A 13,769-nucleotide genomic window follows, 5' to 3' on the forward strand; every position below is an offset into this window, starting at 1 on the left:
AACATCACAGCATCATTTGCTTAAAGAAGAAGGCAAATGCTGCAGATGGTATTTATATTTCATAGATTAAAATGCCACAATGGCATATGGTTTTTCTGCCTGACTTTATTAGATGCATTTCCTAATATAAGACTGGAACCGAAATCTATTAACAAAAGACAGAAATCTATACCCTCTTAAACAAAATAAATTATAAATAGAATAGGATGAAGGAAGAGGGACTGCTTACCTGTTCTGCCTTTAATGTCAGTTCAATAAAAATCTGCTGCAGTTTTTCATTAACAAAATTGATACAAAACTGTTCAAAGCCATTTTTCTGGAAAAAAAAAGTTATTCACATGTAATTCTTTCACAAAATCATTTAAAAGTCATTTCTGGCGTGATTTATTGAAATGTCTTCATGTGAAAAGCTTTAATAGAAATGTTGGATGCATCAAAAGAAAGAAGTTTATATTTAGGAGAAACTAATTTGGTAAAGGTACACGAAGAACTCACAAAGGCAAAAATGAGCCTGAGTTGTTTTTTTTGTTGTTGTGGTTTGTTTTCTGTTTTTTTGTTTTTGCATTGCCTAGAATTATTTCTTGCAGGCCAGATGAAATACGTCACCCTCCTCAACCCCTAGTTATTCAAACTGGCCTTACCTGGAATATTTCAAAGCCATAGATGTCTAGGACGCCAATGTTGTATTCTTCATGGTCTTTCTCCATGGCTTTATTGATCGACTAGAGAAAGTAAACAGCATGACAGTGAACTCCTTTCCATTCATACTAAAAATGGGCATGCACTGGGGAAAGGGAAGCTGGATTCTACACGGCAAACACTACTGCTTGCAGGAAACAGAGGACAAGTGAAGGCAGGAGACTTGCTGCTTTAACAATCTCTCAGTCCAAAGTCAAGCACTTTGGAAAACCACCAGGATTCAGAAAAGAGAGTACAGTAGAAACAAAAAATGTTTGTTTAATGATGATAACCATTAATTTCTGTCCAAGTAAGCTTTTTCAGGAAGTCTTAACAATTAGAAGAAAATGTCATCTTGGATGATCGAAGTAAAACCTATTTCACACAAAGAACCCACACTAAAGGATCTGTAATTGTCATTTCCAGTGTCTTCCATTCACCAGTCATTTAATGATGACCCAACACAATATGCCAGGGATGCTAAGGACAAGACAATCCTTGTTCCTAGGCGCTTATAGAGAGGGTGAGCTATCTGCAGATAGTAACAATAGTCATTATTTTTGAATTGATAATAGAAGCAGCTTACATCTATTGAACATTCACCTTTGCCAGGGTTTGCTAAGTGCTCTCAATGTGTTGTTTCACTTAATTCCCATTTCAGTTCTCAAAATGGCAGTGATACCATTATTTTCCCAATTTTCCACATGGATACACCAAGGCTTGCTTAAGGTTGTTCTATGTAAGAAGCAGGGTCTGGGACTAAATTTAAGCAGTATGATGCCTAAATCAGTGTTCTTAATCACTGTGAGAAGAGGCCAAGCAATTCATGGGAACAGACGTAATGATAGCAAGGGAGGTTTGGATAGAGGGGTTGGTGGGGGATGCAGTGGGGGAGGAGTGTAAGCGAAAAATTCTTTGAGGTGCTGAATACCTGGACGAATTCTGGAGTACCAGAGGTGTTTTCCAGGCAAACAAAATGATATATCATCTTTTGCGAGCGAATGAGTAATCATACACAACACACAGTCAATGCCCAGTAAATCCCACCTCAAATTAGGATCACTTATATGAGTATTCATGTCCTTGTACTATTCACAGAAAAAACTGACAGGTGACAGGTAGGAAGGTAGGTAGGAAGCCCAGCGCTGGAAGGTGCTCTGAACAAAGAGAAAAGAGATATGGATTCTAGTCCCAGGCTGCACCACCCCCTTGCTGACTGGCCTTGGGCAAAACCACCATTGCTCAGGCCTGAAGTTCCCTTCTCAGTAAAATGAGGGGTCTGGACAACCTAACTGCATGACTTCTGTTTAGTATGACCCTGACCTTCCCAAGCAATGTTATCCTTTAAATAGCCACTAAAGTACCTAGAATAGTTCTCCTACCCTGTCCTGCCTGACTCTACTCTAACCACACTAACCATACTTTAAGCCGTATAAATGTTAGTGCCTGGAATCAAATACAGATCTTTTGGATTGAATGGCCCCCACTGTTGACCCTTGACTAGGGTCCTTCTAGCTTGAATATATAAACGTCAAAGAAACAAACTAGCTAGGAATCTAGGGCCTCCTAGATCACTCACATAATAACAGAGTGACCTTGGGCAAATTCCTTAATCAATCTATGCCTCCCTTAGTTTATCTGTAAAGCAGAGATAATAATACCTAAGTCACAGGGTTGTTGTAAGAATTAAGTGAGGGTTTTTTCTCTTTAAAATACTTAGAACGGTATCTGGGCACTTACATAGTTAGTTCTATATAAGTGCCTGCTATTATTATTTTACCATTTAGAGGCTACAGTGATTAACAGAGATTGTTACTGGCAGCTCTACACTGCTGAAAGACTAATTGTCAGAATATATATGTGATATACATATATAAATATATATTCATATGTAAGAGTTTGTGTGTGTGTGTGTATATCTATCTATCCATCTATCTATCTACCTATCTATCTATCTTTTGGATCGAATGGCCTCCACTGTGTGTGTGTGTGTGTGTGTATGTGTGTGTGTACATATATATACACACACATATATATGTATGTGTATATATATATGTGTGTGTATATATATGTACACACACACACACACATATAATTATGCCATAACCAAAAATATCTAATAGTTTCAAAATACATGCAAGAAGTTTTTGATATTCCTCCCTCCAAAAGGTGGAGCCTCATTCCCCTCCCCTTAAGTGTGGACTTTGCTTAGTGACTTGCTTCTAATGAACAGAATGTGGCAGAGTGACAATATCTGAGTCCAAGATTAGGACATAAAAAACTGGCTTCTTGCTCATTCTCTCTTTCAGATCACTCGCTCTGGGGAAAACCAACCATTATGTTATGAGGATATTCAAGGAGAGGTCCATGCAGAAAGGGGCTGAGACCTCCTGCCAACAGCCACACGGGCAATCCATCTTTCAGCCAGATCCTCCAACCCTAGGCAAGCCTTCAGACAACCACAGTTCCAATCAGCGTCTTGATTGCAACCTCGTCTTTGAGTCAGAACCACCAAGCTCAGCCGATCCCAAATATCTCACCCTCAGAAACTGAGAAAATAAGTGCTTATGGTTTCAAGCCGCTAGGTTTTGGGTTAATTTGTAACATAGAAATATGCGAAAAACATATTCCTAAATCTTTAGGTCCAAAAGTCAAGAAAGGCCCAGGAACGTGGGTCTCTTCTTTTTCTGGTCTCTAGTCCTAGCTTTACTAAATATTTTGTCCAGAAGAAACTTGTTACCATATTAGATTTAGCTAAGGTATCTTGGTGGGCAGTTCTAGAAGGAAAAGCAGGATTCAGTAATCGCAGAGTGAGAGCAAGTGAAGTAAGGTAATGGGTGGAAGGAAGGAGCCAGAACAGGAACACAAAAGCCTTAGTCGTTTTACCTTTTTTTTTTTTTTTTTTTTTTGGAGACAGGATCTCACTCTACCCCCCAGGCTGGAGTGCAGTGGCGTGATCTCGGCTCACTGCAGCCTTGACCTCCCAGGATCAAGTGATCTTAACCACCTCAGCCTCCTGAGTAGCTGGGACCACAGGCACATGCCACCACACCTGGCTAATTTTTGTGTTTTTTTGGAGAGACAGGGTCTCACCACGTTGCAGAGGCTGGTCTCAAACTCCTGGGCTGCAGTGATCCTCCCACCTTGGCCTCTCAAAGTACTGGGATTATAGGTGTGAGCCACCGCACCCAGCCTACTAGTTTTACTCTTTATAGCTAAGATATGAAGCATCACCAGCATCAACTTGTGTTACTTACATCTACCAAGAAATCAAAGACCCGGGCGTGCAGGGCCTTGGCGAGCGCATCCCGGGTGTAACAGGCCTGCTCTACGTTGAGGGTCACGTGGATGGATTCGGATTTGCCTCCCCACTTGCTATCCATCTGCCGGCTTGTTAGCTTTTCTTTCAACCGGTCCTGGTTTATCCCTAGCAGATACGCAGGAAAAGCTAAAACTGTAGAACATAAAACAAAACATGACAATCTTTCAGAATTGTGACACTTCCAAGTCATCTCACAAACATATGGACGCACTTACGTGCACATGCACGTGTGTGTGCATAGAAGGCACAATCACGGGCCCCAAGAGCTTACGTTCTAGTGAAGGCTGCTTATCAGTAATCCCATACACATCCATCTCCTTTGTTTTTCCCAATTGTTTTATGACATGAGTCAATTCCTATGATGACTGAGACTTCCAATAATACAAATCAGGGATTCAAGAAGGATGGCAAACCTATCCCTCCTACTGAGATCACAGTCAAATGCCTAAAATGGACATCTCTCCAAGCTTCCAGCACGACAGCCAGGAAGGAACTCAATCAAGAAACATTTCTTTGGCTCCAAATATTGTTTTCTTCCTTTTTAGTACAATGTTTTCATAGCATCATTTTTGAAGCACCTGTTATTACTGAACTAATAATTACAACCAATCCCATGTTTATTGAGTATTTAGCATGTGTAGGGTTACTAAAGAGAGAGGAAAAGATAGAAAATATGTAAGAAATCTTGAATGCAATCTAGATGAGGCAAAAATAGTTTGCCAAATAAAGAACCCTTGGAAAAGCTGAATATGTAACACAGACAGACAAGATCTGGAGAAATTAGAACAGGAAGATATTACTACTTGCTGGGGTAGTCAAGAGATTTGAGCTGGGTGTAAAGGATGAATAGGATTTGTGCAGATGCAGAGAGGAGAAGGGAGTGTACCAAGGGGAGAAAGCAGAAGTGTGGGAGACATGATCAAGACGAGACGGTCTACGGTGTGTGGACTAGCACTGGGTACAGGTGAAAGTTCAGGTCAGATTTAAAAGGTTAGGACAGATTCCAATGCTGGGGGTCCTTGAATGGTATGATATATTTGGGCTGGAGGCAAAAGGGGGCCTGATGGCTAATAAAGAGGGGCATTATAAGAAGATTCCTCTGAGGGTAGCATATGGAGTGAAATGAAGGGGATGGTATTGTTCATATCCTGCCCTAATGTCACATAGTATGGCAGTTTGTGGTCTTTGGATAGAAAAACGGAGACTTCCATAGCTCAACATCTTGTTTCAGACCATGAAACTTACCAAGGAGGGCTAGTGATATAAATGGGGTTTTCTTGATTTCTGGGCAGAACGTTCTCATATAAATAAATGACACCATTCTTCGACATGAAAGAACGCTCAGATTTTTCCAATATGAATGAAAGATTTTTATAGATGCAATGAAAATTTTGAACTTGGCTGAGTTTTTCTTTTTCTGCATAATGCTTTACCAAAATTATCTGATAAAAGAATTTTGTTAAAGGCCTTATGATAATGCTAAAAAATCACAAGCCTCCCAATAAAGGATAATCTGTTTGAATTTCACAGATGGTGTTAGAATATAACGGGCTGACATTTCTCAGTATACACCTTCCAATGAGATTAAGTCAGTGAATACATTTTGAAAAAGTATAATGCCAGAAGAAGACATTTATCCTCTATATGAGTGTTTCACAAAAATGCTTTGAGCAATAGAAGGGCTTCCTTTTAGAAAGGACATGTAAACAAAATCAAATGCACTGATCTGAAAATGGCCATTATCCTTAGGTTAGTTTTACTGTTAACACATGTCTAGGAATCTGGATATGTCTTCCAGTGAACTAAACATGCATTCATCTCACAGAGTTGAACATTTCTTTTGATTGAGCAGTTTTGAAACACTCTTTTTGTAGAATCTGCAAGTGGATATTTGGAGCACTTTGAGGCCTATTGTGGAAAAGGAAATATCTTCACAGGAAAACTAAACAGAAGCATTCTGAGAAACTTCTTTGCGATGTGTGCATTCATCTCACAGAGTTGCACTCCTGTGCACAGAGTAAGGACAGATGACATTCATAAATCAGACTGGACCCATGTTGGGTTTTTGTGAGAATCAAGAGACATTCACCAACATATCCAACTAAGAAGGGATTTCTTAGTTTGTTTAGCTTCACAGCAACATAAAGGTTTGACCAGGGAAATGCTACATTTCCATTAGTCTAAGGTCAGGTGAAAACAAAGCTTGTTTGGCCAGGTGTGGTGGCTCACGCCTCTAATTACTGCACTTTGGGAGGCTCAGGCAGGCAGATCATCTGAGGTCAGGAGTTTGAGACTAGCCTGGTCAACGTGGCAAAACCCCATCTCTACTAAAAATACAAAAGTTAGCCAGGCGTGGTGGTGCGCACCTGTAATCCCAGCTACTTGGGAGGCTGAGACAGGAGAACTGCTTGAACCCAGGAGGTGGAGGGTGCAGTGAGCCGAGATAGTGCCACTGCACTCCAGCCTGGGTGACACAGAAAGACTCTGTCTCAAAACAAAAACAAAAAACAAAATAAAACAAAAAAGCTTGCTGTTATTAATGGCTATTTTGCTTTAGTAGGCCAGTTCTGATGAAAATCTTACCATTTTTTTCCCTTTTTTTTCTACACTGCAAGAGCTAGAGAAAGTCTGCTTGTTTCTATTATAAAGGCATGGACTACCACTTCCCTCTACAAATTTATTCCACAGATATACTAAAATATCAGAAAGATGATAGAAACCAAGCCTATTCCTTTCAGTAGTGTTCATTCAGTCTTGTAACAGCAGAAGATCAGAAACCATATTAATGTCCAACTACAGATAAATAAAGTGTAGCCAGTGAATGGAATGCTATGCAGCTACAATAAGGACAGCCAGGTGCAGTGGCTCAATCCTGGATTCCCAGCACTTCCGGAGGCCAAGGCGGGAGGATGACTTAAGGCCAGAAATTCGAGACCAGCCCTGGCAACTAAGCAAGACCCCATCTCTTAAAAAAAAAAAAAAAAAAAGATAAAGCTCCTTATGAATTGATATAGCATCATCTCACATTATATATATAATTATATATAATTTAATTTTACATACATAAAATATATATTAAAAATTTATATATATAACTATATATAATTATATATATAATTATATAATTATATATATAATTATATAATTATATATATATATATATAATTTTTTTTCACTTTTTGAGATGGAGACTCGCTCGTTGCCCAGGGTTCAAACGATTCTCCTGCCTCAGCCTCCAGAGTAGCTGGAATTACAGGTGCGCACCACCAACAAACCTGGCTAATGTTTGTATTTTTAGTAGAGACAGGATTTCACCATGTTGGCCAGGCTGGTTTCAAACTCCTGACCTCAGGTGATCACCTGCCTCAGCCTCCTAAAGTGCTGGGATTATAGGCATGAGCCACCATGCCTGGCCTAAGACACATGTTAAGTGAAAAAGCAACTGTAGAACATTGCAGTATAAGCCCCCATTATTGCACAAAAGTGAGAAAAAAGAGTGGTTGTGTGTAGTTGTTTTGGAACACACATCCTTTAAAGGGAACACAAGAGACTGGGAATCTTGGTTACCTCTGACGAGGGGAACAAGTGGACTAGAAAAGGTATAGAAGGGAGAACTTTCACTGCATACCCCCTCAAGCCATGTTAATGTATTACCAAATGAACAAAACCCCTAATCAAAGGAAATTATTGGTAGGGGGAGGCCCATTTCCTGGACCTCTCTGACTTCCATCTCAGCCTTTTCCAATCTCCATGCCTCCATCGCCTCTAGTCAGGGAATTTAGTGGGCAGTTGCCAGTGCTCAGCCTTACCCATCTGGCTGAGAAGACTACTAACTCTGGACATCAATGTGCAATAAAACACTTCTTGCTTCAAACATCTAGGGAAGTGTTTGCTGTTTCAGTGTCATGATTTTGTTTTCAAGCATAAAGAGGCAGTAAATTATTTTACTATCCAAGAAGGCAAAAAAAATCCAGTCTACTTCAACAGAAACTACCACCAAACCAACACTGTTACAATTAAAAGGCCAAGTGTTAATGATCCTACTGGAAACATATGTGCATTTGTTAAATGTCAAGGATAATGTACACAAAGTTTAGAAACATAGTTATCATTATTATGATTATTAGGTCATGTTTTTAGACTTTATGGACACCCTGTATATTTATTGTTTTCTACTCCCTTCCCTGGTAAACATAATTCATCTTTTTCTTTATCAGACAGACATCAGAAGTTAGCAGAACTTCCCTCTTTTATCAGAAAAGAAAACAAAAACATAAAAAAAGAACCTTATTTGGAATGGAAATATCCCCACTGCGTTGTCAGCAATGAGTGGGATACTATTTATTACTAAGCATCTAAATTTATCATCCTTAAAGAATGCTGAGAAAGGAAGAATGTCTTCCTGGGTGGTTAAAGGATGTGTGGGTTCTGAGAGCAGCCTGCAAGCTGTTGATGCCTAAGAGGCTAAAGTCATGTGCCGCTGTATTTATGGCAGATTTTGGGCACATGTAACCAGCAGCATCTCTCTGTAGGAAGAACCCTGATTTTTTTTCTCAAAGAGTAAAAACGACCATTTAGGTGTTGAGGCTCCAGGTATACAGACGTGATCATTAAAGGTGATCATCAGAAATGTCAACACAACAGTCAATGTCCATCTTTTTCTGTGTTCAGAAATCCAATGTAATCCAATCCATGGAACAAACTGTAAAGCTGTGAGCTTCCCATATTTACATATATTATATTGCTTGCTCTTTAAAACCTTTAAGTGAATTTAGATCCTAAAGACCAGTTACTGAAAAGGTTTTGATAAAGACACTAAATCTTTTGCATTAAGCCATTACTCTAATACCCATTAAAGAGATCACTTTATCTTTAAGCCAAGGTGTGAAATCCTCCCAGCTTTCCCCAGGTTAATGATAAATTGAAACGATTCCATTAATAATCGATGGTGTGGGACTTGGAAAGCCTGGGGGTAAGGACAGGGGCAGGTGCATAGAAGAGGTCTGGTCTCTCGTGAAGCCATTCTGTTCTGCCACAGAGGACATGTAGATTTCTCACTTCTTCCCAACATTACCATTTGAGATCTAAGCAAAGGAAAGTGCTAGGTTACTTCTAATCAGAGCTAGCCACCCCTCATTCAATGGCCACATGCCAGGGCTACGCACACTCTTCACTCTCCACAGCCGCGTAGTTGCCAACTTCTTTGAAGCTGATGTTTCCCAGGTGGAGAATACCCGCCACTATCTGCAACACCAGCGTTTGCTCTTCTGCAAAGATCCCAATCACATTCATGGCGTGCTGGAAGAGAAAAGAGAAACTATCCAGAGAAGCTGGTCACCAGCTTTAAAGGCATGTTAGGAAGAAGCCAAGGCACAGCAGCTGCTCTAAATAAGGATGTGACAAGTACAGACGAGTTACAAAGAAAAAAAAAAAAAAAAGCCAAAACATAGATTGGGTTGTGCAGTCACATGTGGCTTAGCTTGTGATGACAGCAGGATGTTCTTGTACAACATGGTCACTGCCCAATGCACACATTCTTCTCACGTCTCAAAGTCATGCTGGAAGGGCACTTCTGTGTCTAAGCATAGCATGCCATCCTCCAGGAATAAGAGAATACTCCAGGAGGAAAGAGACTCGGAGGAGTGGTAGTTGTACACAAAGTCTCCAAGTCCTATCTTCATCCTTTGATGTGTTCTTGTTGCCAGCTTCCCCTCGAAGGTCGCTGCTGACCTTTCCACCTACTCAAAGTGGACTCGAGATCTTTCCCTTCATCAGGAGGGATAAGAATATATTTTACTTGCAAAAGGATCTTAATGAAAAATCTCCAGGAAATCCAATAAAAGCATCATTTAAAAGTCCAGTTTCTGAGGTCCCTTAAACGCAATAAATACCACTAAAATGTCTAAATCTTAGAGAGACATCTCCTAAGAAAACTATACTCTAGGACCAGTGTGCAGACTCCTTATTGGCACTTTTCCTCACAGCTGCTTTGAGGCCATGTGACCTGTTGATACCATTTTGTTTCCTGGCACCCAGGACACAGTCTGTTTGAACTTTCTGTCCCTTTCAACCACAAATGTACTGAACCCACGCTGCTCATTCAGGGTCTACTGCTCAGTTCTGGATCTGGGTTTAGGAATAGTCCCCAGCTTGAAACAGACTCAAAGGGCAGTGGGTGGCAATGAAGGCCTTTGAGGCCAAGTGGGTGTTCAGCCTACCTCCAGAAAGTTCTACATTATTGCCCCCAGGATGGAACCCCTCCATAACCTACCTAGTTTCACAACTTGGACCATAATATACATGCAATGTGAAGGGCATGGCACAGAAAAAGGGTCCTCTGCCCTGCACAATACAGAGGGGAAGAGAGTCTTCAAAACCAGAAAAGAAATAAGAGAAAAGACTAAAGACGTTCCAAAATGTCTAAACCTATTCAGTCCATAGACGTGCGGTTTGCTTAGTTTTTCTAAGGAAATAGCTCACGAATAGAGTAGGCCATCAGCAAACAGGTATGCTCAATGTATGAATCATTTTTGCCTATTTATCAGAGCTCCTGCAGGGTGATAATGATGAATTCATTTCTTTTTACCCATCTCAAATCATTAAGTGGTCCTCAGGCGACTGGCACATGGCTGTTTAAGGATACTGAAACATGTATGAGCATACAGAGTGCTCACAGAGAAAGAGGCGGACATTTCATGCAGCTCTTTGCTTTATTAACCTTCACTGCCCTTTTGGCCACAGGAAATGGCCAGTTGGGAGAGCAGATCCTGCCTGGCCCTGCGCCGGCACTTACCAGAGTTTCCTGAAACTCCCGCCTGTCGTCAATGTCATCAACCTTGTATGAGCCCGAGAGGCTCAGGTAGTAATAATAGTCCATGCTGGTGATGCCAAGGCTGTGTTTCTGCTCTGCAGAGGCGCCCTCGATGAGCTGGAGCAAGAGAACACAGGTTGAGCCATGATGTGGACCACAAGGCACCTGAAGTCACTCCTGCATCCTGCAGCCACCATCCCCAAGGACTTTCTATCTCTGCTTTCTAAAATTACAGGCAGTCCTGGCCCCCAAATATGTACTTGTAGTAGCCCCCTGTCATCTCTGCAAATTTTGATTCCTAACTCTGGAAAGACCTGCAAGAGCTGAGGATTTTCCATTGTCCACTGAAAGGAACTGGACTGCCAACCTCGGAAGAGTGGAAAGCAAAACAGATTTTAATTACTTAGTTCCTGCCCAACTTGCTATGGCTTTTTAAGCTGGCTTTTCCATGCTTCTCACTGCAGGGTGCATGTTAAAAAACTGCCATGCAGCTTCCTGCTCTCTGGTACTCTTTGCCTTCTTTAGAAGCTTTTCCTTGACTGTGAACTTCTCCAAGCTGCAGGATCTACTTCCTTGCCATGACATAACCACCTGCATTCTAGCTTCTCCCCTCACCACTCTGACGGAACCCTTGCATGGCTATTTTTCAGTGCCTAAATCCAACAGCCTTTTTTTGGCCCCCATACCCCAGCTCGTCCCTTTTGCCCAAGAGCTCTGACCATTTGATCCTGTCGATGTCGCCCTGAGGCTTCCCTGGCTTGGTGACACTGCAGGATCCTGGCTTTCCTCCTTATCCTTCAACTACTTCCCTGCTGGCTCTTCAATGCCTCCCGATCCTACATATCTAGAAAGTCCCCTGGTCCTGTGTGGCAGGATTTTCCCCCCATATCCACTCCCATGTATCTCGTAGCTTCAAGAATTTCTTTTTCTTTTTTTTTTTTTTTTTTTTTTTTTTTTGAGATGGAGTCTCGCTCTGTCGCCCAGGCTGGAGTGCACTGATGCGATCTCCGCTCACTGCAAGCTCCGCCTCCCAGGTTCACGCCATTCTCCTGCCTCAGCCTCCCGAGTAGCTGGGACTACAGGCGCCCACCACCACGGCCGGCTAATTTTTTGTATTTTTAGTAGAGACGGGGTTTCACTGTGTTAGCCAGGATGGTCTCGATCTCCTGACCTCGTGATTCACCCATCTTGGCATCCCAAAGTGCTGGGATTACAGGCGTGAGCCACCGCACCCAGCCAAGAATTACTTTCATGTCAGAATCTTGAACCCCTGCGCCCATCAGTTCCCAGCCTCTATTCTGGTGGTTTCTGACTTAAGGGCAGAGGACTCCTGGGGGAGGGTTGGGGCTTGCATTTATTTAAAGAAGTCCTGACATCCATTATACACTTCCATCTAGCACTTGGTATTATTTATGTGAAATATATAATTATTTTTCACTTATCTATATATGTTGCTTTAATACAATTTTAAAAATGACTGAATTCACAGAAGTTTTAATCATTTATATACTTTTTCAACCAACAGATACAAACTAAAAGAATTATTTGCCATTGCCTAAGATGTGTGTGTAATTGAAAAGATTGAATGTGAGCTACTTCCACAGTTTAATGTCCTTCTAATCCAGTGATCCACAAACTAAACACGAAACGAAACAAAACAAAACAAAAAACAGTGACCAGGTCTTTCTTCGAAGAAAGTCTAATGTGGATCTTCAATATAAAATACTAATAAGTAAATAGAACATAAAAAATTTGGTTATTAACATCATTATATTTTTTAAGTACTTAAAAACCTTTTACAAAAGTACCTGAATCAGGGCCAGGTGCAGTGGCTCACGCCTGTAATCCTAGCACTTTGGGAGGCTGAGGTGGGTGGGTCACTTGAGTCCGAGAGTTAGAGACCAACCTGGGTAACATGGTGAAACCCCACCTCTACGAAAAATACAAAAATTAGCCAGGTGTGGTGGCATGTGCCTATAGTCCCAGCTACTTGGGAGGGTGAGGCAGGGGGATCATTTGAGCCCAGGATGCAGAGGTTGCAGTGAGCCAAGATTGTGCCACTGCACTCCAGCCTGGGCAAGAGAGCAAGACACTGTCTCAAATAAAAAAAATAAATAAAATAAAAGTAGCTGACTCAGATGACTGCTGAAGCCTGTAACATAACCAAAAAGCACCCTGCACACTGCTCTGGCCCCAAACTCTCCACGACTTCTGAGGGTCTACGTGGAAACTTTTCAATTTGGCATTAAAGATCCCAAACCTATCTCAAATCTTGCCTCTGGTAGCTCACGTTCTGGAGATGCCTGCCCTGCAGGCAGGCTGAGGCCGGGCTCCCTGACTGGCTTTCCCTCTCCCACCTCCACTGCTTTGGTGCAGGTCACCTGTCTTCCCTGATCAATCCCCTCCACTTTCCATCCGGGCTCTACCTCCTTCACACCTCTCCTACTATCCGGCCAAACCTGCCCACCTGAATTCCTTTGGCAAAGACTCCAACACTCCTCATTTTGTTTTGAAGTTACGTCAATACTTTCTTGATGATTTAGCTTTGGAGGAATTTCTGTCTTATCACTCCAATTAGAACTCACTCTCCTTGAGGGCAGGACATTCTCACAATTCTGCACATTGACTTGTACATGGTGTCATCATCAGTCCTCCCTGGCTTGCCAGACTATAGTCTATGCCTCAAGTCTGAGAAATATTTTAATGTAGAGAAGGGACAGGAAGTGGGTAGGAAAAAAGTAAAAAGGAAAACCTGGTAAAATATGTGAAAACTCCGCTCTCCTGGGTTCCTCATCACCACCCTAGATTTTTCCAGAAGGAAGTTGGAGATCTTTCCACCATCTGGTTCCCCACCTGGACTGAACTGGATTTCAAAGTATTTTCCCTGCAAGAAAGTTAGGGATTTCCTTCAATGGTTGGTGAACAAAACATGATGTCCCAAACAGGCTTTGAATACAG

General features: G+C 41.6%; 1 protein-coding gene across 1 annotated transcript in view; it reads right to left on the minus strand.

The window, feature by feature from the left end:
• Positions 1 to 13,769, minus strand: part of MYO1E (myosin IE) — a 240,197-nt gene that overhangs the window by 77,457 nt on the left and 148,971 nt on the right. The window contains exons 7-12 of the mRNA XM_004056268.5: positions 13,564 to 13,695; positions 10,794 to 10,928; positions 9,166 to 9,298; positions 3,936 to 4,132; positions 642 to 722; positions 230 to 316 (exon numbers count right to left, since the gene is read on the minus strand). Coding sequence (XP_004056316.1) covers positions 230 to 316; positions 642 to 722; positions 3,936 to 4,132; positions 9,166 to 9,298; positions 10,794 to 10,928; positions 13,564 to 13,695 — 765 coding nt within the window. The remainder of the gene's footprint in view (positions 1 to 229; positions 317 to 641; positions 723 to 3,935; positions 4,133 to 9,165; positions 9,299 to 10,793; positions 10,929 to 13,563; positions 13,696 to 13,769) is intronic.

This window comes from Gorilla gorilla, chromosome 16 (genome assembly GCF_029281585.2).
Source record: "Gorilla gorilla gorilla isolate KB3781 chromosome 16, NHGRI_mGorGor1-v2.1_pri, whole genome shotgun sequence".
Classification (NCBI taxonomy): Eukaryota; Metazoa; Chordata; class Mammalia; order Primates; family Hominidae; genus Gorilla; species Gorilla gorilla.